Source organism: Ylistrum balloti, unplaced genomic scaffold (genome assembly GCF_031769215.1).
Source record: "Ylistrum balloti isolate Yb309-2 unplaced genomic scaffold, AGI_CSIRO_Ybal_v1 Utg370120, whole genome shotgun sequence".
Classification (NCBI taxonomy): Eukaryota; Metazoa; Mollusca; class Bivalvia; order Pectinida; family Pectinidae; genus Ylistrum; species Ylistrum balloti.
The window spans coordinates 1,502,797-1,528,946 of NW_026782137.1; the positions used below are offsets into that span (position 1 = coordinate 1,502,797).

The window sequence follows — 26,150 nt, forward strand, 5'->3', positions numbered from 1 at the left end:
CACCTGTGTTTCTTTGTCTTGTTCAAGACCATGATACCTTTAAAATAATGATTTAGTGTTTTATGTAACAATGGAATACCAGTTGTCAAAAGATCTAATGTTTCCATCTGGAATGAAAATAAATAAACAAATATCTAATTGAATTATGAGATATTGAATGCATAATGCTATTTCATTCTCATGTAGCTAATGGTGAAGAGTTCCTAGAGGATATGTACTTCAGTGGCTACAACATATACCTGTACAGCACATACATATGTATTTAATATAACCACTCACTTACATCAATTGCTTATTTACCAGTACATAATAACAGTAATGATGAAAGATTGTACAGAGACACAATGCACACGAAAATCCCTTTCTATACTCATTTAGAATTAGATACAGTAGAGTCAGTCTTCTAGGACTCATACATGTTGCTAAGGGTCTAAATTCAGTAAATTTTGTAATTTACTTTATATATATATATCTGATTACTTCAACTGAATGTCATTTACATTTGCATCAGTGATTTTTGATACTCAAATATTTTAGTTTTGGACTTAAACTTCTCTGTGTGACTCTCTCAAATCTAACCTCTTAGTATTGGAACTTATCAAAATTTTGATATTGTGCTCTTGAGCCAAATATTGAATTAGATTGTGTCATATAGCTTTTTTATGTTCAGTGATGCTAAGGACCTAAATTTTTGTCAGAGGAAAGCCAAAATTGATGGGGAAAATGTTCTCATCTAGAAAAGGTGGTGATTTACCTAATCCTTTAATTCATTTCATATATTTGATAATTTCAAATGAATGTCAAGTACATGTGAATAACCTGAACCGGACCATTATTCTAATGAATTAAAATGTGGAATGCAAGTTGCGACAAACCTCAGGGACTATCACTTTCAGTTTCAGATAATGTACAAGTGAAGTATACTATATTTTCTTGGCTAAAACTGCACCTGAGTGTAAGCCGCAGGGCTAGTTTTCAGCTATTTCTTCTATTCGATCCACATATAAGACGCAACAGGATATATGCCACACTCTTTCTTACATTGTGGTAACCCTTATGTTTACCAAAGTTGGTTGATGTAACAGACAATGGATGGCAATTTATCAAGATCATCAGTGAAACACTTAAAATAAGTTTGCAAATGATTTATACAAAGACAATCCTTTATTTAATTGATGTGTTTGCAAAAACGTAAAATAGTCTTCAAAGATTGACTATGCACAGATACAGGGCCTGACGTTTTTACAGTTTACTTAACAATATCTTCATCAATGTCTGTACTGTTAAATATTAGCGAAGGTTGTTGCATGCTTACAGAATTCTTATAGTCTTATACTATTTCTGGTATGTTACACGAAGCCATTCTTATCGTAAACAAGCATGGGGGTCGTTCTAGAATTTGACCCGATGACCTATCCATCCGAGGTTGCAAAAGGCTGTTAGAAACTTCCGCAGCAATGGCTTCTGAAGCAACCATGGTGCTATTTCCTAATAAAAGGTATGATTTATTAAATCCACAAGAATATTATTTTTATTTCAATCTTAAAATCATCCTGTATACAGTTGCAAATGATGGTTCTGGACAATCTGTTTCAGTCACAAACATGTGATGGACAGGTTCTCTTAAAAGACCTTGGTACCAACATCTCATAGTGGTGTCCTTGGTTTAAATCACCATTTCTAATTCTTTCTGGAAGTGTGACATTTTACAGCAACCAAAATGATCAGGGTGCAAGTCACACTGTTCATTAGTGCATGTGATATGCCGCAACACAATGGCTGTTCCGAAGTACATAACAGTCTGTAATCGATGTCCAGATTATTCTTTTCATTTTCTTTTTAATTCTGCCAATTATGTTTTTGTCCACATATAAGTCACATGCCCAATTGCAGAGGAAAAATGCCACAGCTTATAACCTAGAAAATAGGGTATTCATTCCTTCCGTGTGAATCATATGTCAAACTTACCAGATATATGTTCAGTAAGCCCAAGGTTAATACAGAGTATAAAAATGAAGCCCTGGCACCAGCATCAACTATTTTTGTTGAACAGTAATTGAATAACAAACAAATGATCTTTCATTTTCACATAATAAACTCAACCAATGAGAAGGAAGACAATATCTTTCACCCGTTGATCTATTGCATGATAATTGCAATATTTAAAAAAAAATATCATGAATTGTACTGTTCATATACAATAGGGCCTGTATGAAGTATAAGGTAGAAAAGGAAAGTCTTCTTTAGATTCCACATTCAAATGACACTGATGATACCAGATATTATTTCAGCCCACCATAATATTTTTTGTTTGTCATTGAGATTGGCAGTCTAGGTCTGTCCATCCATTATATATATCACATATACAATTCTTGTCATGCTATTTCTGATCATGGTGAACTGCTATAGTGTTCTTCTAAAAACTTTCGGGATGTGATCAGGTATAGGTCCCAGATGTGCACAATGATGTATTTATCACATTCTAACAACATAGATCTAATTTAATAGTCCAAACTGTTCCCTGTGTGTGATCTATTTTACATAATGTGTTATAACATGCAAATTTTACAAATTATAATAGAATGGGCCCTGGATATGCATGATACTGCTTATCTCAAATTTCATCATTGATCTAATAGTCAAGATTGTTGTCCGTATTTGGGCTGTTTTACAACTGAAAAAGACCGTTTCTCTAATCAAAACATTGTCATGAAATATTTCAGGAAAAATCAGAAGAATCTTAATAGCTAAGAAAATACAATTCTTAATTTACCAAGTTCATACTGCAGCAGGCAGCTATAAGATTCAAGTACAAAAATATGATCTGCCTTTTGCCAGTTTAATTTGAATGCTGTCAATTTAAGATTCTCAAGAATTGAAACGTGATGGACATTATCAGTATGCAATCTAAGTTATAAGATATGTTTGGTAAAAGCATGACTAAAACCTCATTAATTCCTTTAAATATGACATTGTGTCGTAGACATATTATATCCTATAGGCCAAAGGGCATTTCAGATCCATTATTTAACATGGTAACCAATTTCTGATGCAAATCAAAAGGTATTTAAAAAGATTATATTGAAGATCTATACTGATTTCTGTTAATGTTACTTGTTCCAGAAAGATGTCATAGTTATGTTGAATTCGTTAAGTATTAACTGTTGTTGAGAATGCCAGTACATAATGGAAACTGTACACTAATGTTTCACAACTTTTAAGGTCTTCAGAAAAATCAAGATTTATAGTTTGTTTAATGGAAGTGTCTGTGATTGTACAAGAATAGGAGAGGTGTTTTCTGTAATCCAATACTGAAACCCAACAGGAACTTAAAATGAGATTATTTCTAGGAAATCCTTGTTGTTGTTTCTTTTTTTGTAGATGAGAATATTACCAGGACTTTGAAGTTCTGTTACTAATGTATGGTTTTGGGACAGAGAGTCTCTTTGTTTTGCTCGTTGTGTAGCACCATGTTGCTAATCACTTCATCCATTTCCATTACCTTTGTAATTTTCAGATTTTAACGTGGTTTGTGTACATACTCACACTTGCAGTCTTGGCATGTGATGATTTAAAGACACATATTGGTCATTTCTAGCTAAAAAAATATTACAAGCCATTTTTCTGAAACTTAACACGTGTTTCTATCATTACCTTAACTGTAGTTGTGTAAATTTTAATTCGGCAACTGTGTGAAAAAGACTGAAGACTTCAGATCAACAAAATGGCACATATATCAGTTTATATACAAAGTGTTTACATTTGTTGTTTCTTAGTACACTTATATGATTACATTTGTTGCCACTGACAATATGACCTATTTATAACAAGGTAACAAACATAGTATTGTTATTGTCACTAATGCAACAAAAATCACATAGCTTGTATAGTTCGTCATTTGTAATTTACTACTTTCTTAAACGTGTGAAGTAAAGTGATACCATATTTATCCCACAAGAAACCCATGTCTGGTTATAATTAAACCTGTGTCTATCAAGTTTTGTTATAGAATTAAAAACAGGTGTTATTTCCTAGTCTTGCAGTAAGGCAACCTCTATATTTTGAGTCAGAATTTAATGTATGTTTGTACCTTAGACTTATTGGCCTGTAACAAGGCCATCCCTAGACTTAGATAATAGTCTCTTGGCTTATTTTAGAGTAAATATGGTGTACATACTCCTCATTATGTAGTCCTCATTGTATGTTTTGTAAGAGACAACTGAATTTTAGATTTGGTTTTTTCGCCTCTCCTTTCTAAACAACTGTTATTCCTAATTGTCTCCCTTGACAATGTCTCACTTTTGGCTTCAACATTCAACCATAATTTATTATAATTATAAATAAGACTTTGAGTTCTGTTCCATGGCGAGACCTGCATGTACCAGAGTCTTTACAAGTGGTATTTACATTACTCTGTGTTTGTTCTCAGCCTTGTAACAACTGGTTTGCTTGTAAAATGGTGTGGTGTCTTGCTGGGAGCCTTTGGCAGTACTACAGTGTGGCAACACTATAATGTCAATATCATTTGCACACTAAAATCACACATTCACATACATACAGTTACTTCATATATATAGGGAGGCCATTCTTAAATGACCACAGGAAACCAAAACCAAACATATTAAATATGTTGAGAGTTGTGAAATGAATCTTTTGCATCAATAATTCATATACGCAGAATGAAAAGGATACAGTTAATCAGGTTGTGAAATTATTTTTAGTTGGCAGTTAATATAATTAGATGGTATGTATGTAGAAATACTGTAAGGTCTGGTCTCAATAACAATCCCTTGGTAAAGGTCGTAACATCACTACAGATAGAGGTAGCAATGTTAGTGGGACGGAGAGTTGTTACTTAGGGTGATGAGGTCATATGTATACTTCACCATTAACCAAGTTTCCTCGGTCCCAATGTGAACACCAGACATTACACATATTCATGTGAAACGTCTGGTGTTATGTGACTTTGTATGTATTTGGATGATGAAGGGATACATTTGTGGGCAGAAAGTCTTACTATTGGAGAACTTCCCATAATCTGGAACAATGTATCTAATGTGCACTCAGAAAGGAGGTCGATTATGAAGTCATGTGACTTTGGTAACTGATATTATTGTCTCTTCCATTCCTCACTTAAAGTTAATTACGGGCAGTGCTAGGACAATTAAAATTCCCAGTGAGGAGAGATACATCATCTCTATGTATGATAATACATGTAAGAGGTGGTGGTTGACCTATATAGGAATATACATATGCAAATATGATATATGTAATACCAGTATGCACTGTTCTAGAATTTCCATGTTGCTGACAGGATCAGCTTCTGTTGTTCATGCATGCCTGCATCATAATTTTTTGAAAGGATAAACTGGTATTGATGTCATGATACTGGACAATTGTTATCCTGACAAAGAAAACCCTAATCATTAACAATTACCATTCCCTTTGGCAGACAGTCATTATAAGGTACAATGTACTGATGAACCCAAATGTTAGGATATTTATTGAGGAATCGTAGATAATTGTATTTGCTGTTAATATAGAGTCATTATTGATACATCAATAGTTACACACGACTGCTGCACTGTGTCATATTTCTTTATCTAGTGCTACCAACAACAGAAAAGTTACCTAATATCAGATAACAGTTTGTCTTTTCTCTGTTTTATGGAATGAATAGTAGACTGTTATCTCTATTCATAGTTATCTAAGTATGTATGCATTACCTATAAAAAAGTGTATGTACCAATACAAATGTATAATACACAGAATATCTTATGCCAGGAAGGAAGTCCTTTCAGTCCTGATTAAAGTAAAACATGATATATCCGGACCTTCTTATACCAGTATATACATGAGTAATCTCCCCTTACATGTCCTAGTAAGTGTTCTGGTGTTCATGTGCTGACTCTTCTATTTTAAAGTCCATAGTACACAAGATTCTTGCATTGCCTGTAAATGATGGCCATGCTGAGAGTATATACAAAACAGTAGACAGCACATTATTGTTTGTAACTTGGCTGACAGCTCTCACTGGATCAGAAAAAGTTCTACAAAATTCTGGACATCTTTTCATGTATTGGACACCCTGAAAATGTAAGTTCTCCAAAATACTTCAAAATTATATGGCTATGTTGTTTAATATATTGGTCACTGACTTAATTGATATACACTTATAGAGTAAATAGATCTAGTTGAGACAAGTGCTGTTGACAGCTTGATGTTTGCATTTGCTGGTCTTGGTATATGCTAGTACCTCCATTGATATTAATCATGACTTGATGAATGCAGAATCAAACTAGCAAATGTAGATAAATAACATGTGTCGGTGGATTTATTTTCAATTATTATTAATATTTTCAGATATACATGAAAGTTGTCTGTAAAATTAAAATGCTTATTAAGTAAAACTTGTATATGATGTGATATTACCAGTGAATACTGGTATTGATTAAATATACTGTGAAATATTTGCATTGTTGGTGTTCAGCTATTGCAATGAAAACATCATTTCATCCTAAGAGTGTAAGTTCAACACAATTCTACCAAGTTATCACAATACTGTATGACTTTGTGATATTATAGTAATATGTATAGAAATATTGGTATCATGATTCTTTATTCCAGTATGTAAATTGTTTCATAAGCTTAATGGTAGCATTCATCACTACAACATACACACCTGGGGTATATAGGTATAATTATCTATAATTTTGTCACATAACCAGTGGTACTGAAGGTAAATCAATACTAGTTTGTGGTCTGTTAAATCTGTTGTTGGAAATCAATTTAAACAAGAGACTGATTTTTTATCATTATTATGATATCTTCTCATCGACGGACATTTTGTTTCCTGCAAGAATGTTTGAGATGTTATATTTTCTGTGAATATCAATTTTCTGGAAGTTGCATAAGTTGCAGATTGAGATATATTGGATATCATACTTGGTATTACTTTTGTCAGGTTTCACAAAATCAACTTTTCAAATTTGTAAGATTTTAGAATCTTGAAAAAAGTAAAAACAAATTCTTCATAAAAAGATTGTATTTGGAACAGTTACTGCCCTTCATTGTTTTAAAATTCTAATATTGTTCAAGATGTCCTCACACAGTTTTCATTTTAGCTAATCTCCTTCAGAACTTTCATTGTGAGGCTTAATCATTATCGACATGAAGTTGTGTTTTCCAAAATGTTTTTTTGATTTGACGCGTTTTGAAAGATTTACTGGTTTTCTGGAGATCTGTTTCTCTTTCCTCAGTTTTACATCATTTACTCTAAACTTGGTAGACTTTATATGATTAGACATAACATGAAAATGTGCTTTCCTTTGTGTAACTTCACAATTTTGGGAAGGCTTATGGTCCTTTGTTTTTTTAACAATTTTCATCTTATCTGTATATCGCCTTTCTCATTTTTCAACCAGAAATTTCTTAGAAACTTATTAAGCTTTAAAACCATAAAATGAGACTGTGTTCACCTGAATAGGATTTTTATTTGACAATATTCAAAAAAAAATAAATAAATAAAAGGAAACTCTTGTCCATTTGTTCTTTCAGCATTTTAATCTTGTCAAATGATTTCTTTCAGTTTTCCACCCACCTGTTTGTTATCAAAATATGCGGCACTGTTTTCCCCATTTGATTCATTATTACCAATTCCATGTCTGCATTCTTTTCCATACGATAAATGATAAGTATTTCTTTGTCGTGGGACAGGCATATATTGTCCCGCGCCTTGGTTTACTTCCTGTACTTCCTGGTAACTTTAAGTGTTCCACATCAAGTTTCAAAGCAAGTAGTGTTAGCCATCAACACTAATTCACCAATACTGCCTAACATTATGATATCACAGAAGAGTACAATCCAAAGTACTTGTAGCAAGAGAGACAACATGATGCGGAGTGTATGATTGATATGTTTACTGTAGGAACACATACTTGGCACTGGCCAGCCACTGTAAGCAATTTCTTAATACATATACATTTATGCTATCCCTGTGGTAAAAAGTATTAATCTTAAGGTCTTAAAGTTCAATCTTGACAATAAAATGTGATGTGGATTTTGTGGCATTGAATTACAATTGTGTCAACAACTGGTCTATTTTAACCACGGAATTCTAATTAAGGATTGTGGTATTGATTATAGATAAGGACAGATGTACCTGATTGATTAATTAATGATCTGCTGAACCATAACCACATATCTATTCAACCATTGGATTAAGTTTATGTTGTGACAAGGATGTTGACTGCATCTCTTTAAATGATAGCTTAAAGCCTTTAAAACCACTTGTAAAAATCTCAATTGTTAGAGTTGTACATGTGATGCGCATTGAGAAATGTAAATCTATTCTTACACCAGCTGTATGAAACATTTCTTTTATTTTCAATACTCGGTCATCTTGTGATTTGTGATTTATAAACTGCGACGTTAGTGGATGCCAGAAGTGTTGGTGCATATGTTTACTGTGCTGCTGGCTTTAGGGGCTTGCATGTTTGAAAATAATCTCATAGAGTTCCCTGTGAGATAGTCTGGCAATGTGTTGGTACAGTCTTACAAATTTAACCTTTTCTACATGTCACATATACATTTGTTTACATCGTAAGTATGCGTATATATGGTGTAATTTGTATTTGAAGCACACCAGGTGGCAGTGTTATATTCACAAGTGCAAGTGTCTATATAGGTAACACAGCTACATGAGATTTCTGAAATGACATAAACATTATCATATTAATCATCTGGTAGTTGTTTATATTTGCGTATCTAAATACCTTTCATTTTATAAATATTTTCTGGTAAACAACCGTTCTTGAGCCAGTAACTTCGTGGATTCTTCTTGAAAGGTATTGACTTCATCTTCTGCATATTATTCATAGTTCACTACACACTAAAGGCTGGTAATTAATGGACTACAGTGATAATCTACACCGTGTGAGAGTAATTATGAGAGAAGATTTAATTACTACCTGTCTGGAAGTTTTTGTTATGATATTTGATGTTGTGATCAGGATTTGTACTCAGAACTTTATTAGGCGCTAAATCAGGCATGTGGTCTGTTTGTACAAGACATGGTCAGTTTGTCGACGGATTATTTGATTTTCAGAGGTAGGTGGCAATTTAGTCTATATCCTAAATACACAGAAAAATGACTGGACCAAAACTTAATCAGTTAACTTGACAAATCAGATCAGAAGGCTGGCACTTGCTGCCTAATGGGTCATGTAGAACATGATGGTGGTAATAGAGGTATCTGTGAAGTTAATTTATGAGGCAGAAATTTGTGAAATATTTTATTTTGATGGGGTTTAATATCTTTACAACAGCCAGGGTCATATGTTAATAGGGAGGTGGTAATCTGAGTTGGAAGTGTTCACTCTATAGAGGTTCTAGGTTAATCAATGTAAGCCATAGATATCTATTTATCAAAATATGATAGCCTGGTACATTGCTATGGGGTTATTTACATGCAGGCTAGTCACTATATATGTGGCCAGAGGTGTTTACAGGCAGGTCATCTAGGACTCATCACTATGGACTATATATGGGTGTACCCTGTACCTATTGGTGGACAATATACTGTAGGGCTGGTACATACAGGACTTGTCACTATGGATGTATCACTGGTCTCAGTAGGGGTAGCCACACTAGTGCCATGTAAGACAGGTCACTAAATAGGAGTATAAGCAGGCCATGTGTAGAATAGGATTTGGTGACTTTTTATGGGGGTATCTACAGACAGGGAATGGTGGACTAGTCACTATGGAGATTTCCACATAAAAGTAATATTTAAAACTGGTCACTGTAGGGTACTTATAGGCAGGTCATGTAGGACAGTCACTATATGGATACACAAATACAGGCTGGTCATGTAGGACTAAACACTATGTGGGTACTTACAGGTAGGTCATGTAGGACAGTCACTATAGGGGTACTTAAAGGCAGGTCATGTAGGACAGTCACTATGTGGGTACCTACAGGCAGGTTATGTAGGACAGTCACTATGTGGGTACACAAATACAGGTAGACCATGAACGACAGTCACTATGGGGGTACTTACAGGCTGGTCAGATAGGACTAATCACTATGTGGGTACCTACAGGTAGGTCATGTAGGACTAATCACTATGTGGGTACCTACAGGCTGGTCATGTAGGACTAATCACTATAGGGGTACTTACAGGTAGGTCATGTAGGACTAATCACTACGTGGGTACCTACAGGTAGGTCATGTAGGACTAATTACTATGTGGGTACCTACAGGCTGGTCATGTAGGACTAATCACTATGGGGGTACTTACAGGCTGGTCAGATAGGACTAATCACTATAGGGGTACTTACAGGCTGGTTAGGTAGGACTAATCACTATGTGGGTACCTACAGGCCGGTCATGTAGGACTAATCACTATAGGGGTACTTACAGGCTGGTCATGTAGGACTAATCACTATGTGGGTACCTACAGGCTGGTCATGTAGGACTAATCACTATAGGGGTACTTACAGGTAGGTCATGTAGGACTAATCACTATGTGGGTACCTACAGGTAGGTCATTTAGGACTAATTACTATGTGGGTACCTACAGGCTGGTCATGTAGGACTAATCACTATGGGGGTACTTACAGGCTGGTCAGATAGGACTAATCACTATAGGGGTACTTACAGGCTGGTTAGGTAGGACTAATCACTATGTGGGTACCTACAGGCCGGTCATGTAGGACTAATCACTATAGGGGTACTTACAGGCTGGTCATGTAGGACTTATCACTATGTGGGTACCTACAGGCTGGTCATGTAGGACTAATCACTATAGGGGTACTTACAGGTAGGTCATGTAGGACTAATCACTATGTGGGTACCTACAGGCTGGTCATGTAGGACTAATCACTATGGGGGTACTTACAGGCTGGTCAGATAGGACTAATCACTGTAGGGGTACTTACAGGCTGGTTAGGTAGGACTAATCACTATGTGGGTACCTACAGGCTGGTCATGTAGGACTGACCACTATAGGGGTACTTACAGGCTGGTCATGTAGGACCGTCACTATGGGGGTACTTACAGGCTGGTCATGTAGGACAGTCACTATGGGGGGTACTTACAGGCAGGTCATGTAGGACAAATCAGTATGGGGGTACTTACAGGTAGGTCATGTAGGACCGTCACTATGTGGGTACACAAATACAGGTAGACCATGAACAACAGTCACTATAGGGGTACTTACAGGCTGGTCAGATAGGACTAATCACTATGAGGGTACTTACAGGCTGGTCATGTAGGACAGTCACTATGGGGGGGTACTTACAGGCAGGTCATGCAGGACAGTCACTATGTGGGTACTTACAGGCTGGTCAGATAGGACTAATCACTATGAGGGTACTTACAGGCAGGTCATGTAGGACTAATCACTATGTGGTTACCTACAGGCTGGTCATGTAGGACAGTCACTATGTGGTTACCTACAGGCTGGTCATGTAGGTTAGTCACTATGGGGGTACTTACAGGCTGGTTATGTAGTACAGTCACTATGGGGGGTACTTACAGGCTGGTCATGTGGGACAGTCACTATGTGGGTACTTACAGGCTGGTCAGATAGGACTAATCACTATGGGGGTACTTACAGGCTGGTCATGTGGGACAGTCACTATGTGGGTACTTACAGGCTGGTCAGATAGGACTAATCACTATAGGGGTATTTACAGGCTGGTCATGTAGGACTAATCACTATGTGGTTACCTACAGGCTGGTCATGTAGGACTAATCACTATGTGGTTACCTACAGGCTGGTCATGTAGGACAGTCACTATGGGGGGTACTTACAGGCAGGTCATGTAGGACTAATCACTATGTGGGTACCTACAGGCTGGTCATGTAGGACAGTCACTATGGGGGGTACTTACAGGCAGGTCATGTAGGACTAATCACTATAGGGGTACTTACAGGCTGGTCATGTAGGACTAATCACTATGTGGTGACCTACAGGCTGGTCATGTAGGACAGTCACTATGGGGGGTACTTACAGGCAGGTCATGTAGGACAAATCACTACAGGGGTACTTACAGGTAGGTCATGTAGGACCGTCACTATGTGGGTACACAAATACAGGTAGACCATGAACAACAGTCACTATAGGGGTACTTACAGGCTGGTCAGATAGGACTAATCACTATGAGGGTACTTACAGGCTGGTCATGTAGGACAGTCACTATGGACGGGTACTTACAGGCAGGTCATGCAGGACAGTCACTATGTGGGTACTTACAGGCAGGTCATGTAGGACAGTCACTATGTGGTTACCTACAGGCTGGTCATGTGGGACAGTCACTATGGGGGTACTTACAGGCTGGTCATGTTGGACAGTCACTATGTGGGTACTTACAGGCTGGTCAGAGAGGACTAATCACTATGTGTTTACCTACAGGCTGGTCATGTAGGACAGTCACTATGTGGTTACCTACAGGCTGGTCATGTGGGACAGTCACTATGGGGGTACTTACAGGCTGGTCATGTGGGACAGTCACTATGTGGGTACTTACAGGCTGGTCAGATAGGACTAATCACTATAGGGGTACTTACAGGCTGGTCATGTAGGACTAATCACTATGTGGTTACCTACAGGCTGGTCATGTAGGACAGTCACTATGTGGTTACCTACAGGCTGGTCATGTAGGACAGTCACTATGGGGGGTACTTACAGGCAGGTCATGTAGGACTAATCACTATGTGGGTACCTACAGGCTGGTCATGTAGGACAGTCACTATGGGGGGTACTTACAGGCAGGTCATGTAGGACTAATCACTATAGGGGTACTTACAGGCTGGTCATGTAGGACTAATCACTATGTGGTTACCTACAGGCTGGTCATGTAGGACAGTCACTATGGGGGGTACTTACAGGCAGGTCATGTAGGACTAATCACTGTGTGGTTACATACAGGCTTGTCATGTATGACTGTTCCCCAAAGGGGTACCTTCAGGTCTTGTTATTACGGGGCTAGTTTAACTAGTACAGTAGAAATGAGCAAATTAGGACCAGTCATGATTTAAACTGGTACCGACAATGTGGGCTATGTAGGACTTGTTAGCAAATATATTAAGGTCACCTAAGGTTTTTTTGTATCAGCACCTTGTTGATAACTTTTGGCTCCAATTTTATTTATGTAAATCTATAGAAACAAAGTACAAATGTCTTATTACTTGTTTCAGATTGTCGTCACATAATTTAAATATTGAAGTCAGTAGACGGAATGTTAATCTTCAAAATAGATCATGTACTCGTTGTACCTCTGGTGATATAGAGGACGAATTTCGCTTTATCCTAAAATGTCCTTTTTACCAAAATCAGAGACGTAAATATATCAAACAATTCTATCACAGTAGTTCAAATGTTTTTAAGTAAACGATATTACTGAGCACCAGCAATGTAAAAGAATTATGTAATTGAGGGAAATAGTTATATTGTGCCTCAAGGAAACACACAGAATTTAGTGATTGATAGAACTAATTGTACACTACAGTATCATTGTAAGCTTACTCTCCATTTAACATAATTTGTATAACATTCATTCATATTTGTACCACATTATGTAATTATGTGTTTGTTATTTAACCTATGAGTTGGATGGCTCACTGGAAAAATAAATGAATGAATGAATGAATGAATGAATGAATGAACACACACTAAGTCACATTGGTGGTACCTACATATGAGTCAGGACTAGCACTGGTCACTAAAGGAGGTACCTACAGGTAGACTATAACAGGTAAGGCTGGTCACTATGGGGTAGCCATAGACAGGCTATATATAGGATTGGTCACTAATTGCATACCTGTATATAAGCAGGTCATGAAGAACCAGGTTTCAGTTCATGTATGGATCTTATATTAATCTGTGTTGCTGATGTCTGTATATTACCCTAATATGGCACAATAATATGTATTTTGTATTGATTCAGAGATCTGTGCTTGGTAAACATCTGTTATTGAATGCAGTTTTTAGCTAGAGACCTTGACATGTGTTAATTGAACATGTATTGATGTAGGGATGTATATACTGTACCTGCACAGTCTGCACTGTAATATGTGGAGTAAATTTTACCTGTGTCATAATGCTGCTGAGAACCTATACATCTAACTTACTGGTAAGCATGAATTATAGATTTTTGTTGGAGCTCAGGAGGCAGTTTTGTTTTATGGTATTTTGAATTGATTTTTCACTTTTTTGATAAGACCAAGATGTATTCTAGTATTTTATGTCCTGTTAGAGTTGGGAACATGTTGCTTATACATATGTATTTATGTCAATACAGGATGTATCTGTAGGTCATGCCTTGGCATTCACATGTCAAATTCATTTATATAACTGTATATGGTAGGTAGGAATATTTGTTTACTTTAACAGTGAGAATTAAAGACATGCTAATTGGATAAAGGACACATTAAAAAAGGTTCATCCTGTGCCTGTTGCAATTGACTCCGACTCTTTATAACAAGTGCATGTATTTCTGGAATTCTAAAAAGGATGTTTTGAAAATTAATTGTATTTTTGTTTGTACAAAATAATGAAGTTTCTTTTAAAAGTATTTGAATTACCGTTATCATTATTAAAACAAATGCAAAAATTTGAACAAATTCTGTTGTAGTACAATGTATTTTCTGCAAGTTTTGTCCTAACTCTTTCACAGAACCTTACATCATGAGTGTAAGAAAAATTACATGGGTGAACTTACAAGTCCTAAGATCCTCTTAAGTGTTTGTTTAAAGTAAAAGGCTTGATGCTATTTTATAAGAAAGGCTATCACTTTTACAGACCTCTACAAAGACTGTCCACCCCAATATACATCTTTCACATGAGGCCATGAACCTATATACAAGAACAGAATTTGCAGTTGCCACATGACATGTGTTTGTTAGACGTTAATCATAAGTGGAGAAACATGTGAAGTTTTTTTTGTGTGATAGAGATTATGTTTTATTGAAGGTGACTAATTTGTCACACATACAAGTGGTGCTAATTTAAGGGAAAACTGTGTTTCGCAGAGTCATTTAACAAATGGACTCCGAATGTATAATGATAACTGATACTGTTATATCATTGAGAAATCATAATGAGGACAAGGGAAGAAAAATATAGACATTGCTACTTCATGTATTGTTTTATTGTATGAGGATGTTATGTTATTCTTGCTGTATGTGTGTAGGAATGGTAGGTAGCAGTATGCTGTGGTTAGACAGAGGATTCAGTGTTGGTCTGTTAAACTAAATTTTCTTTTGAAAGAACCCATTACCATATTGTATTGGAATCACAGGGAAAGTTTACCATTTCAGAAAAAATTGCAGAAATTCAAAATTGGAAAAATATATGCCTGACATTCATAACTTGTTCATTGTATAATTTGAAATCAATATTTACATCATACAGTTTATATAATAATGTTTACTCTTGCTCAACTGGTTGGTGTCGCTTTACAAGCTGAAAAGTAAATAATGTTTTGTCTGTTTTTGCATTGGTAACTTTGCCTGTTGATTTAAAACCTGAATTTCATGCTTCATTGACATTTTGTATCTGATTAGGAGGACGATCTGTCCTGCACTAATGTAGATATGTTGTATTTTTATCAGTGCTTACCGGGATACAGAGCAACTAAAGCATACATCAATGGTATTATTAGGAGTGGACAAGTGCAGAGTATTTGTTGCAGATCTAGACTTATAGTCTGTTTGACCTTGGTCAGGATATCACTATTCACAGGCATAGTTGAAAAAAAAAACTGATTCTTTATCAGTTCTGTCTATAGTTGGAAAAAGTTTGCTCTTAAATCTACTAAAAGCTGTTGACTAAATGTGATTCTGTTAACATTCTTGTGAAGCATGTAAAGATAATGATTTCATTTGTGCTTGCATCATATTGCTGAACTGATAAAAAGTGATGCTTTTATGTTTCTTAAACATGCATAGAGAAATAAAATTAGAATGGCATGGTTCTAGCTCAACAAACTTTACCTGTAGATATACAATACAGGCTTTCACGTAATGAGTAAATGGATACAGAGAGAACAATTATGGAATTGAAATTTGAAAGATGGCTGTACCTTATAACCACAACTTTATAATATACTAATAAAGATCTCCACTGGACAATGGCTGTACCTTATAACCACAACTTTAGAATATACTAATAAAGATCTCCACTAGACAATGGCTGTACCTTATAACCACAACTTTAGAATATACTGATAAAGATCTGCACTGGACAATGGCTGTACCTTATAACCACAACTTTAGAATATACTGATAAAGATCTGCACTGGACAATGGCTGTACCTTATAACCACAACTTTAGAATATATTGATAAAGATCTCCACTAGACAATGGCTGTACCTTATAACCACAACTTTAGAATATACTGATAAAGATCTGCACTGGACAATGGCTGTACCTTATAATCACAACTTTAGAATATACTGATAAAGATCTCCACTAGACAATGGCTGTACCTTATAACCACAACTTTAGAATATACTGATAAAGATCTGGACAATGGCTGTACCTTATAACCACAACTTTAGAATATACTGATAAAGATCTCCACTAGACAATGGCTGTACCTTATAACCACAACTATAGAATTTATTAAATAAGCTAAATTATAAAGATCTTCACCATATATTGATAAATATCTTTTCTGCCAGTTAGAATATTGATGAAGATTCCACATCACAAATGTTAGTTAACAAAGATCTCTACTGCTATTTGGAATGTAAATGATGAAAATTTCCAGCTAATTAAAATGTACAATGATGACCATGTCTACTCCAATTAAATATATTCATAAAGATCTCTACTGCTATAGAATGTGGTACAGATTTTCACTAAAGATTTCCACTGCAGTATAATATAATGATAAAGATCTTCATGCCGTTAAATGTAATAATAAAGATTTCAACTGCAACAGAATGTGATGAATGAGATCTCCACTGCTAGAAAGTGTAATGCTCAAGATCTCGACTGCTATAGAATTAAATGACAAAGATCTTAACTACAGTATGATATATAGACACAAATCTTAATAAGTATTCAATGAGAACATTTAAAAATATGCTTCCTGGATTTCTGTTATATTCAAGTAAACTGACTTGTCAATTGGCATAAACCCAGACATTTTGAACAGGAGATATGACATGACAAAATTGATTGGTCATGATATATACGCATGACCAATAGACAGGAAAATGAGAAATTTTAACGTGTACAGTTAATACTTTAATATCCTGTCACATAAACAACTCTGAGTGAATCATGTATATATAGCTTAATGTAAGGTTTTATAAGTTCACGGGACTCAGATTTCAACAGCTTTGACAAAATAGCCAGGATTTAATTTGTATGGTTGGCAATGTCAGTCTTTGCAATTTTTGCTTTTAAATGTAATGTTGGTAACTTTTTAATGTGCTGATCTACATGCTATAATTTGATATCTTTAAACCAAAATAATTTGTAAACACCTTTCATTCTTGAATTAAATAACACAATACTCATTAAGTCACATAAAGAGGGATGATATCATTGTGGAAAAGAGATATTGCAGTAGGAACTTTAGGAAAACATAAGTCTCTAAAACTGGGGCGGATTGTATATGCCTGTTAAGGCTGCAAGGTAGAGAGGTTGGCAAAGGTATTTACTTTGTCAAACCTGATAGATATGGGACATTGAAAGGTCATTGGCACTGGTCTTTATAGTTATAGTATGAACTTCATGTCAACACACTTTCTATGCTGGGATTGCTATACTCTGTCCAGTTCAAACTAAGGTAAATGAACAAAAGGAATTGAAATAGCAAGACATGCCCAGGGGACATCAATAGAACTCCTTCCTGCTTAAGGATTATTCATGGTGAATTGAAGGTTCAGATTCACTTAACAGCCTATTAAAGGATACATACATGCTTTTGGCTGGCATTAATATGTGATGTAAATCTGCTAGCCAGATATTCAAAGCAAGTTGATTTATTGCTACAGCTAGTGAAAAGGTTGCATGTATGCAATAAAAAAGTGGTTTTGTCATATGAATTGGTTCAAGAAGTGCAAACTGAGACATTGATAATGATTGTTTTTGATTACTGTTTTACAGTGTGTGGAAACTTCCTGATGGTCGAGTAGTGGGGTTCTAACCCAACACTGTCTGGCCTATAGCCAATAATGCCGGAGGAGGGCGCAGTCATGATGGACACAGAGCCGGGTGACTGTGAACCTGTCCAGTTACAGCCGTTCATCCATCAGGTGGGCGGTCATACCAGCATGCTACGCTTCAATGATGACACACTCTGCAAACCACTGATAGAACGTGAACAGGTCTTCTACCAGGCAATTCCATGTAGTCTAAAGCAGTTCACTCCACAATACAGAGGTTTGTAGCATTCATCTATCATCCCTCTGTCTGCCTATCCATGCATCTGTGAAAGTTTGACAGCACTATAGCAGCTATATTTTTTAAGTGATTCTCATTAAACTTCATGCACTTATTATGTATCAAAATGTCTTGGACAAGAGTTTCAGGGAGTAGGGTCAAGGTCAAGGTCACTGTTTCTATTTTTAGTCCACCATCATCTGATGGTTGGCTATTCAAATTGCCCTACATCTGTGGTCTGTCATCTGTCTGTCAGTCTGTCCAGAAATCAATTTTGTCATTACTATTTCTTGAGAAGTACTGGATGGATCTCTCAGATTTCATATGTAGTTTCTCCTTTCTTTAAAGTTGTGCCCATTTGATTTTGGGACTGACTTGTTTAACAAAAAGGCTGACAGATAGTCATCTTGAATTTTGCCAAGTAAAGTTTGTTAGCACTTTTTTCTTGAGACCTCTTGTATAGATCTTTCTCAAATTTCATACATAGGTACCCTTGGTCCTTAATTGTTTGATTTTGGGAAAGCAAAAGAAAATCAAAATGGGGACAGTTGGCCATCTAGAGTGGATTTCCATTGTCCCTAGGTATGCCAGTTTAATTTTTGGACTGATCAGAAAAAAATAGAATAGAAGAAAAAGAAGGGAAGGTATCCAATTTTTAAAGAGAAATAAAGATCAAACATTTATGGGCGCCATTGTTGGAAAATCATTGTCTGCACTCTAGCCACTTCATTCCTTGAGAGATTTTCTTCTGACTTCTCACACTCGTAAAGCATCTGATTTTCTTAGACAGATTCAAATTTCAGGGTTGTTGTGTCAAGGTCAAGGTCACATTTTCTTTTTTTAGAAAACATAAATCAGTGTCATAACATTTGGGGGCTGGTAGAGACATGTATTGCTTCAGCAATACTCATTATGATTGCTAGAGTTTAAATTATATGTATGAAAGTCATTTTGAAATTCAAAACAATCTTTTTTCCTCAATAAAACATGATAACTGTCACAATAAAACATATTTTAAAGCATTGGTTGTCATTTAAACTGGATAATGATCTCATTTTAATACATTAATTCACAATAATTACTTTGTAAAATCTTATAACAGCTGTAATATTTTTCTGATATACCTTGTACATTATTTATCTCAGTATAACATTAATTTTAAAGGGTGTTACTTTTATCATATTATGTCCTCTTCATTACAGGTCCATTAACACTAGTGACGATATTAATTCTTGTTTAATACAGATCACCCTATATTGGCTCTTTCCTCAAATCATACATTCACATGACAACATAGATGTGGTTTGAAGTATTGTTTTGTACATAAATGATATCATAAATGATTGTTTGATGCAAATTGTGAAGCCAACAACATGAATGTATTTTGAGAAAATTAATAATACTCATTGTTGTAATTGACCAGAATCCTGAGGGAAGGGGATACAATTTTTATACGCACATTGGTGTCCGGCGTAAACTTTTATTTGTCTGGAGATCTCCTCCTACATTTTTCAGCCGATCTTTATGAAACTTTATAGGCTTAATCACCATGATATGAAATTGTATTTTCCTGAACAGGGTTTTGATTTGGTGATTAGAAGAAGAGTTATGGCCCTTTGTTTATTTCACTATAGAAATCTTGTCCGGAGATCTCCTCCAACATTTTTCAGCCGATCTTTATGAAACTTGGTAGGCTTAATCACCATGATATGAAATTGTATTTTCCTGAACAGGGTTTTCATTAGACGGTTTGAATAAAAGTCAGGCCCCTTTGTTTATTTCACTATAGAAATCTTGTCCAGAGATCTCCTCCTACATTTTTCAGCCAATCTTTATGACAGTTTGTGTGCTTAATCACCATGATATGAAATATAAAAATCTTGTCTGAATATTTCCTCTAACTGATGTTTATGAACTTTTGTAGGTTTAATCTCTATAACATGATTTTATTCTTCGACCTTAGACTTCCATCAAAGTACTCCTGGTGGAGGACTTTAATTCTTGAATTATTTTCTTTGTTTTTGATATTCACGGGCGTATTTTGTTCTGCTTTGCGGTGCTCTTGTTGTATAAACGTTAGGCCTGGAACGAGTTTTAATGTTAAAATGAACTCATTATAAGGATTATAATATTATTGTGTTTAATGAGATCATTGTCTCATTAAAGGAGATATATTAAATAATGTATTAAAACAAGGTTTCTAACATGTTTTAATGTGATGATTATCACATTTTAGATGAGATAACTAACATTTAAACAAGATAATTATCATTTTGAAACAAGATACATATATGTTATGTATTATTTAATTTTTCGAATTGATCCAAATAGCATATGTCTATGTCTGACTGAATGCAGTTCATTTGTGATCAATTGTTTATTCTTGTGTGCAGTATTGATATCTATGTACGGAAACATGAATTCCAGTTTCACTTTATTGATTTTGATAAAAGTGTGGTTTGTTTCCAATTAAAATAGTGAAAGATAATTTCTTTTAATGACTTACTTCATAAAATCCATAACTGTGTAAATATGCATGTATTTATTATTATTGAACATGCAAATAAATTAGTTTTCATTAATTTTGCATTGGTATAGACTTTCACTATTCCACTTTGTTTATTTCTATACTAGTTCTTAGTGACAGATATCTCTCTCCTTTTGTAAGTTTACAGGTAGCTAACACAGGGACATTCTTACCAATGATTTAATACAGTTATTGTATTTAGGGGAACTTTTTGTTAAATTCTGTAAATGTACATTAAGGATAATGTTTTTCTGCACAATTTATTGCAATTCCCTTTTGTTGTGCATTGTGTTTTGTGTGTCATAAACTTTTAACATTTTCAACTAATTTCAATAAAATTGCGAAAACCTTCCATAGTTAAAGGTGCACCAAAATTGTAAATTATGTGGTCCCTGACCCCCAGGTGCCTGAGGGCAGGCCAAAAGGGTCAAAATTGATTGAAACTTCAAAAATCTTCTCAAATCCCAGGCAGGGTAGAATAAAAAATAAAAAAAAAAAAAAATACTCTTCATGGATAGAAAGGCCTTCAGATGCTTTATCAAAATTGTAAATTTCATGACCCTATGGTCTCACATTTTGTAGGAAAATTACATTTTGAGGTATAATTTCTTTTAATTCATATTGTGTTAGAAGCCTTAGCATGGAACAGCAGTTAGTGTTAAGCACAATTTACATTTGCATTATGTGTACATTGTAGTTGAAGTCTTTTTTTTTTAACAAAGTCATTTCTATGACATGTTACAAGAAACATTGTGACTCCGGTGACTGTTAAGGCCCTTGGGCCTCTTCTTTAGCTTAAATTATGAGTATTCTGCTAAATAATAATTTGGTTTTTGTACTCTATTTTATAGATGTAGACCCTAGCCCACAATTTTTCAAATTTTCACTTTGTGCGTTATAGACCTATAGGCGTACCCTAATTCTGTACATTAAGCTCTATATCAATCTTCCTTCATCAAGTGAAAAAAATAGAACTTTACTGGTAAAAAGAAAGGGTAGGTGGAAAACAATTTATAAAAAATTGAAAACAACAATTTTCTCATATTTAAACTGAGGTAGAAATTAACCATTTTTATGTATTTGTTGGGATGGTCTCTAACTTTTATGTTTTAAAGAAGGTGAAGGTTTTAGTATACTATCTATACATGATTTTTACTTCTGGTTAGCAATATTCGGAACAAAACAAAAAAGGCTGTAAATAGACCAGTTTCATTCATTAAAACTGATTTGTAGGGGTTATCGAGGTGCAGCTACATGAAGACAGTGAGGGCTATATTACACTGATTGGTTACCCTCCTGAGAGTGGCAAGGTCACCAGGAACACGTCTCCAGCATCCAGCGAGAGTGATACAGATACAGTTAGTCCCGTCCTTAATACCAAACACAGACATGACCGGCCAACTGACCCTTACAGGTGAGTCACACAGACATGACCAGCCAACTGACCCCTACAGGTGAGTCACACAGACATGACCAACCAACTGACCACTACAAGTTAGTCACAAATAGTTCTGACCAGTCACATACTTCTGAACAGGTGAATCACACATAGACATGACCAGCCAACTGACCACTACAGGTGAGTCACACAGACATGACCAGCCAACTGACCACTACAAGTTAGTCACAAATAGTTCTGACCAGTCACATACTTCTGAACAGGTGAATCACACATAAACATGACCAGCCAAATGACCTGTAAGTCACAGACATGATTGGCCAAAGGTCATATGATAGTGATCTGTGTGACCTTGCATAACCAATGTCATTAACCAGTTAAAGCTGTTGTGCTAGAAAGCTAGAATACTCTGTAGATCATAATATAGTAAGTACAAGTATATAATCTTAACCTTGTTCTTTGTGTATAGGTATGAATCGTATGTAGTTTGATGTCTATATATATGACCTTGACCTTGTAGTGTGAGATTGCTGAGGAGTGGTAGCCTTGAAGTGAGCACACAGACAGAGAAGGTGTTCCATATGAATGATCCTAAATCAGGCAAGCATGACAAGACAGAGGGGATCAATCCCTGGAGCCTTAAATGCCACAAACGCCAACTGTCCAAGATGAGGCGTATCACACAGGGTGCAGGTTCTTTCACTAGTAGTATCCTTTATTGTCTTTCAGTACTATATAATTGTGGCCAAGAAAGCGTGAGATAGTAAAGATTTTTAATTAGATTATTCATTATTAATACTCTGTGCTATAATTATATTAATGTCTTACTTATGTCAATTGACTTAAAAAAGCAGAATATACAGTTGAAGCTCGTCTTCAGACGAAATCTGTCAATACATACACAGAGTAGAAAGTTGCCTGTCATCTGTGCCTGATTTGTTTTGCGTTAGATTTGCCTAAGTCTGGTGCTTGTATAATGTTTTCAATGACAGGTTAAAACTTTCTAGTGCTGCGTTTTTCATATGTTTATTTATTCATAATAAAGTCATATGATCTGGAGCTTCATGCATCGTTTCTTATAACATATCAAAAGCAAATTTTAATTTTCATTTTATTGTTATTTCATGAAATATATGATGTATATGTGCTTAGTCAGGAAGATAAGTTTACACATGTGTGGGACGGAACGACTTGAATATAAATGTAGTTGATTGGTGTTTTTATTACAGGTTTTGTTTCCAAAGGAATAAACAATAAAAGGAGAAAGTAGAAATTAATTTTTTTCTGTTTGTTTACTGCCATTTCAAATGAGAGATTAAATTACGTGGTTTGTACCACAGTGTATCGTGCTATTGAGTCAGAATTTGGCTAAGTCAAAATATTTCCCACGGTCCCTTGAATTTCAAGATAACAAGTTTCGGCTCTATATAGGATCATAAATTAATTTCCATTGTGTAAAAGATTTATGAAACAAGACTGAGAATTTGTCATATCAGCCAACCTGTTTTGATCTAAAGTAAACTATTTGTAACTTTATATAACAAGCTCCATAAATCTTAAATGTTATGGAAGCAGTTTTTTTTTTGTTGCAGGATCAATATTTTTTTTAGGTTATAGAGAAATACCTTTACCTTGTCATCCTATTGTTATAGGTGTGGTCTCCATGGTGACATGTAATCTGCAAGTATAATATCATTTTATGATGAATATTTATTGTCGTAACAGGTCATATTACATAAGCTGATACCTAGAAATATGTCTTCAGTGGATGTAAAACATCAATGTTGTGATAAAGATTTACATACTGTCTGTGTAGGATTACAGGATAATATTTGATGACCAAATGTAGCAAAGTTGTCTTTTTCTTGTCTGTGAGAAGAGTAGTGATCCTTGACCTTTGACAGAGTTTATTTTGCTGGAGAATATTGCAGCTCAATGTGATTACCCCTGTATTCTGGACCTGAAAATGGGAACACGACAACATGGAGATGACGTCCCAGAGGCCAAGAAACAAAGTCACATTAAAAAATGTGAACAGTCAACGTCAAGTGTCCTCGGTGTTCGCATCTGTGGCATGCAGGTACAAATCTAAGGGCAGATAATTCCTGATATAGATTGCAAATTTCAGTGGTATAAAGGTGTTAATGGATTCTGTATTTCTGTAAAAGGCCGTGAGGACCTTTATACCTTACAAAGTATAGAACATTGTTATCACAGAAAATTGATAGAGCATTTGTTGGTTATTCTGCTGAGCAGTGATAGATATGGATGAGCTAATTACCAAACCTGATCATATTGTTGAATAAAGAAAATACTTTTAGTATGTGAATTCATCTTCATTTAATCATAGTTAGAACTAATTGAGAATTTTTCAAAAAACATTTAAAACCAACAAGTACAAAACTAATTGTAAATTCAGGAAACTGGACATTTTTCAGTCAGTAATTACAGTAAATTAGATGATTATTTTGTTGTTTGTTTTATTAATCCTTTACCTCATTGATAGAGTAGCTTGTCAACAAGTTTTCACTTTTTCAATATTTTTTGTATATGATATCAGGTTTACCAGGCCAACACCCAGAAATACATTTGTCACAACAAGTACTATGGACGAAGCCTATCGGTGGAAGGTTTTAAACAGGCTTTGTGTCAGTTCTTACATAATGGTCACACACTGCGGACAGAACTGGTACACGAGATAGTGAAACGCCTACAAGACTTGCACCAAAGTGTGACAGAACAGGACACATTCCGCTTTTACTCTAGTTCTCTCCTCATCATGTATGATGGTGTGGTGGGCAACGGTAATACAGCTTCCACCAGTAGACACGGACAGTCCCACTCGGCTGGAGAGCGGGAACTTGAACATGAAGACAGTGACAGTAACACAAGTTGTGTATCGGAGGGTGATCAACCCTCGAACATGGTCTATTTGCGTGGTGGACAGATCCCAAATGTGGATGTGAAAATGATAGACTTTGCACACAGTACACACAGTGGCTTTCAGGGCGATAAAACAGTACACAAGGGGCCGGATGAGGGCTATCTCCTTGGCCTTGCAAACCTCATCAAAATGTTTAATGAAATTGTGGATAGACCCCTCCCTCTCTAACAAAAAATATTCTGTGCATATTGACACAAATTGTTGGATTTTGTTTGTGATTTTTAAGACATTGATACCTCAGGCAAAAATCACTGGACATTTCTGATGGCAGTCTGTCTCCGTCTAATCTGAGGTGTCTCAATGTTAAGAAGGGAGTGTGATGTATAAGCTGACCTCTAGACCAGTAGGATCATCGACGCTGATGTGTCCATATCAATATCGGGTCATGTTAAATTTCATCTATGTATTTTCATCTCTGTATGTTTGATCAGAAGATCTCATGCATTTATGTCATAAAAATCACTTCATTCTGTTACAATGATCTACATGTATATGACTTTATTGACTTGAGACAGATTTTTCATTATACATGAAGATTTATGTTGTTGTTACGTTCATTTTCAAGTGTTGAATATATTAGCGGAGATTCATTGATTGTCACACATAAGCCTACACATCAGTTATAATACAGGTAGCATCACATCTACAGAAAATCTTATGGTATTTTTTTCATTTGTTTAAAGAAAATTTTTATTTAAATGTTTTGGTTTGCCGTAGTAGACTGTACAATGTAGTTATTTTTTAATTTTTGTGATATGTATTATGATAAATTTACAGTAAATTATCTGCCTTGATATTAGATCATTTTAGCATAATGGTATATGTGTTAGTTTTTTGAATGCTTTGCTTGGTGGTTAACACATCAACTTGCTTTGTT

The 26,150-nt window shown here is 35.4% G+C and overlaps 1 protein-coding gene across 2 annotated transcripts in view; it reads left to right on the forward strand.

Annotated features, from left to right (window-relative positions):
* Positions 1 to 26,150, forward strand: part of LOC132550366 (inositol hexakisphosphate kinase 1-like) — a 28,535-nt gene extending 2,385 nt beyond the window's left edge. The window contains exons 1-6 of one of the 2 annotated variants that reach the window (XM_060214418.1): positions 6,017 to 6,096; positions 18,128 to 18,403; positions 22,164 to 22,344; positions 22,850 to 23,037; positions 24,234 to 24,409; positions 24,890 to 26,150. In XM_060214418.1, coding sequence (XP_060070401.1) covers positions 18,196 to 18,403; positions 22,164 to 22,344; positions 22,850 to 23,037; positions 24,234 to 24,409; positions 24,890 to 25,441 — 1,305 coding nt within the window. In that variant the 5' untranslated portion in view covers positions 6,017 to 6,096; positions 18,128 to 18,195 and the 3' untranslated portion in view covers positions 25,442 to 26,150. Of the gene's footprint in view, positions 1 to 6,016; positions 6,097 to 18,127; positions 18,404 to 22,163; positions 22,345 to 22,849; positions 23,038 to 24,233; positions 24,410 to 24,889 lie in introns of those variants that run through there. The other variant, XM_060214417.1, reaches the window with a different exon arrangement.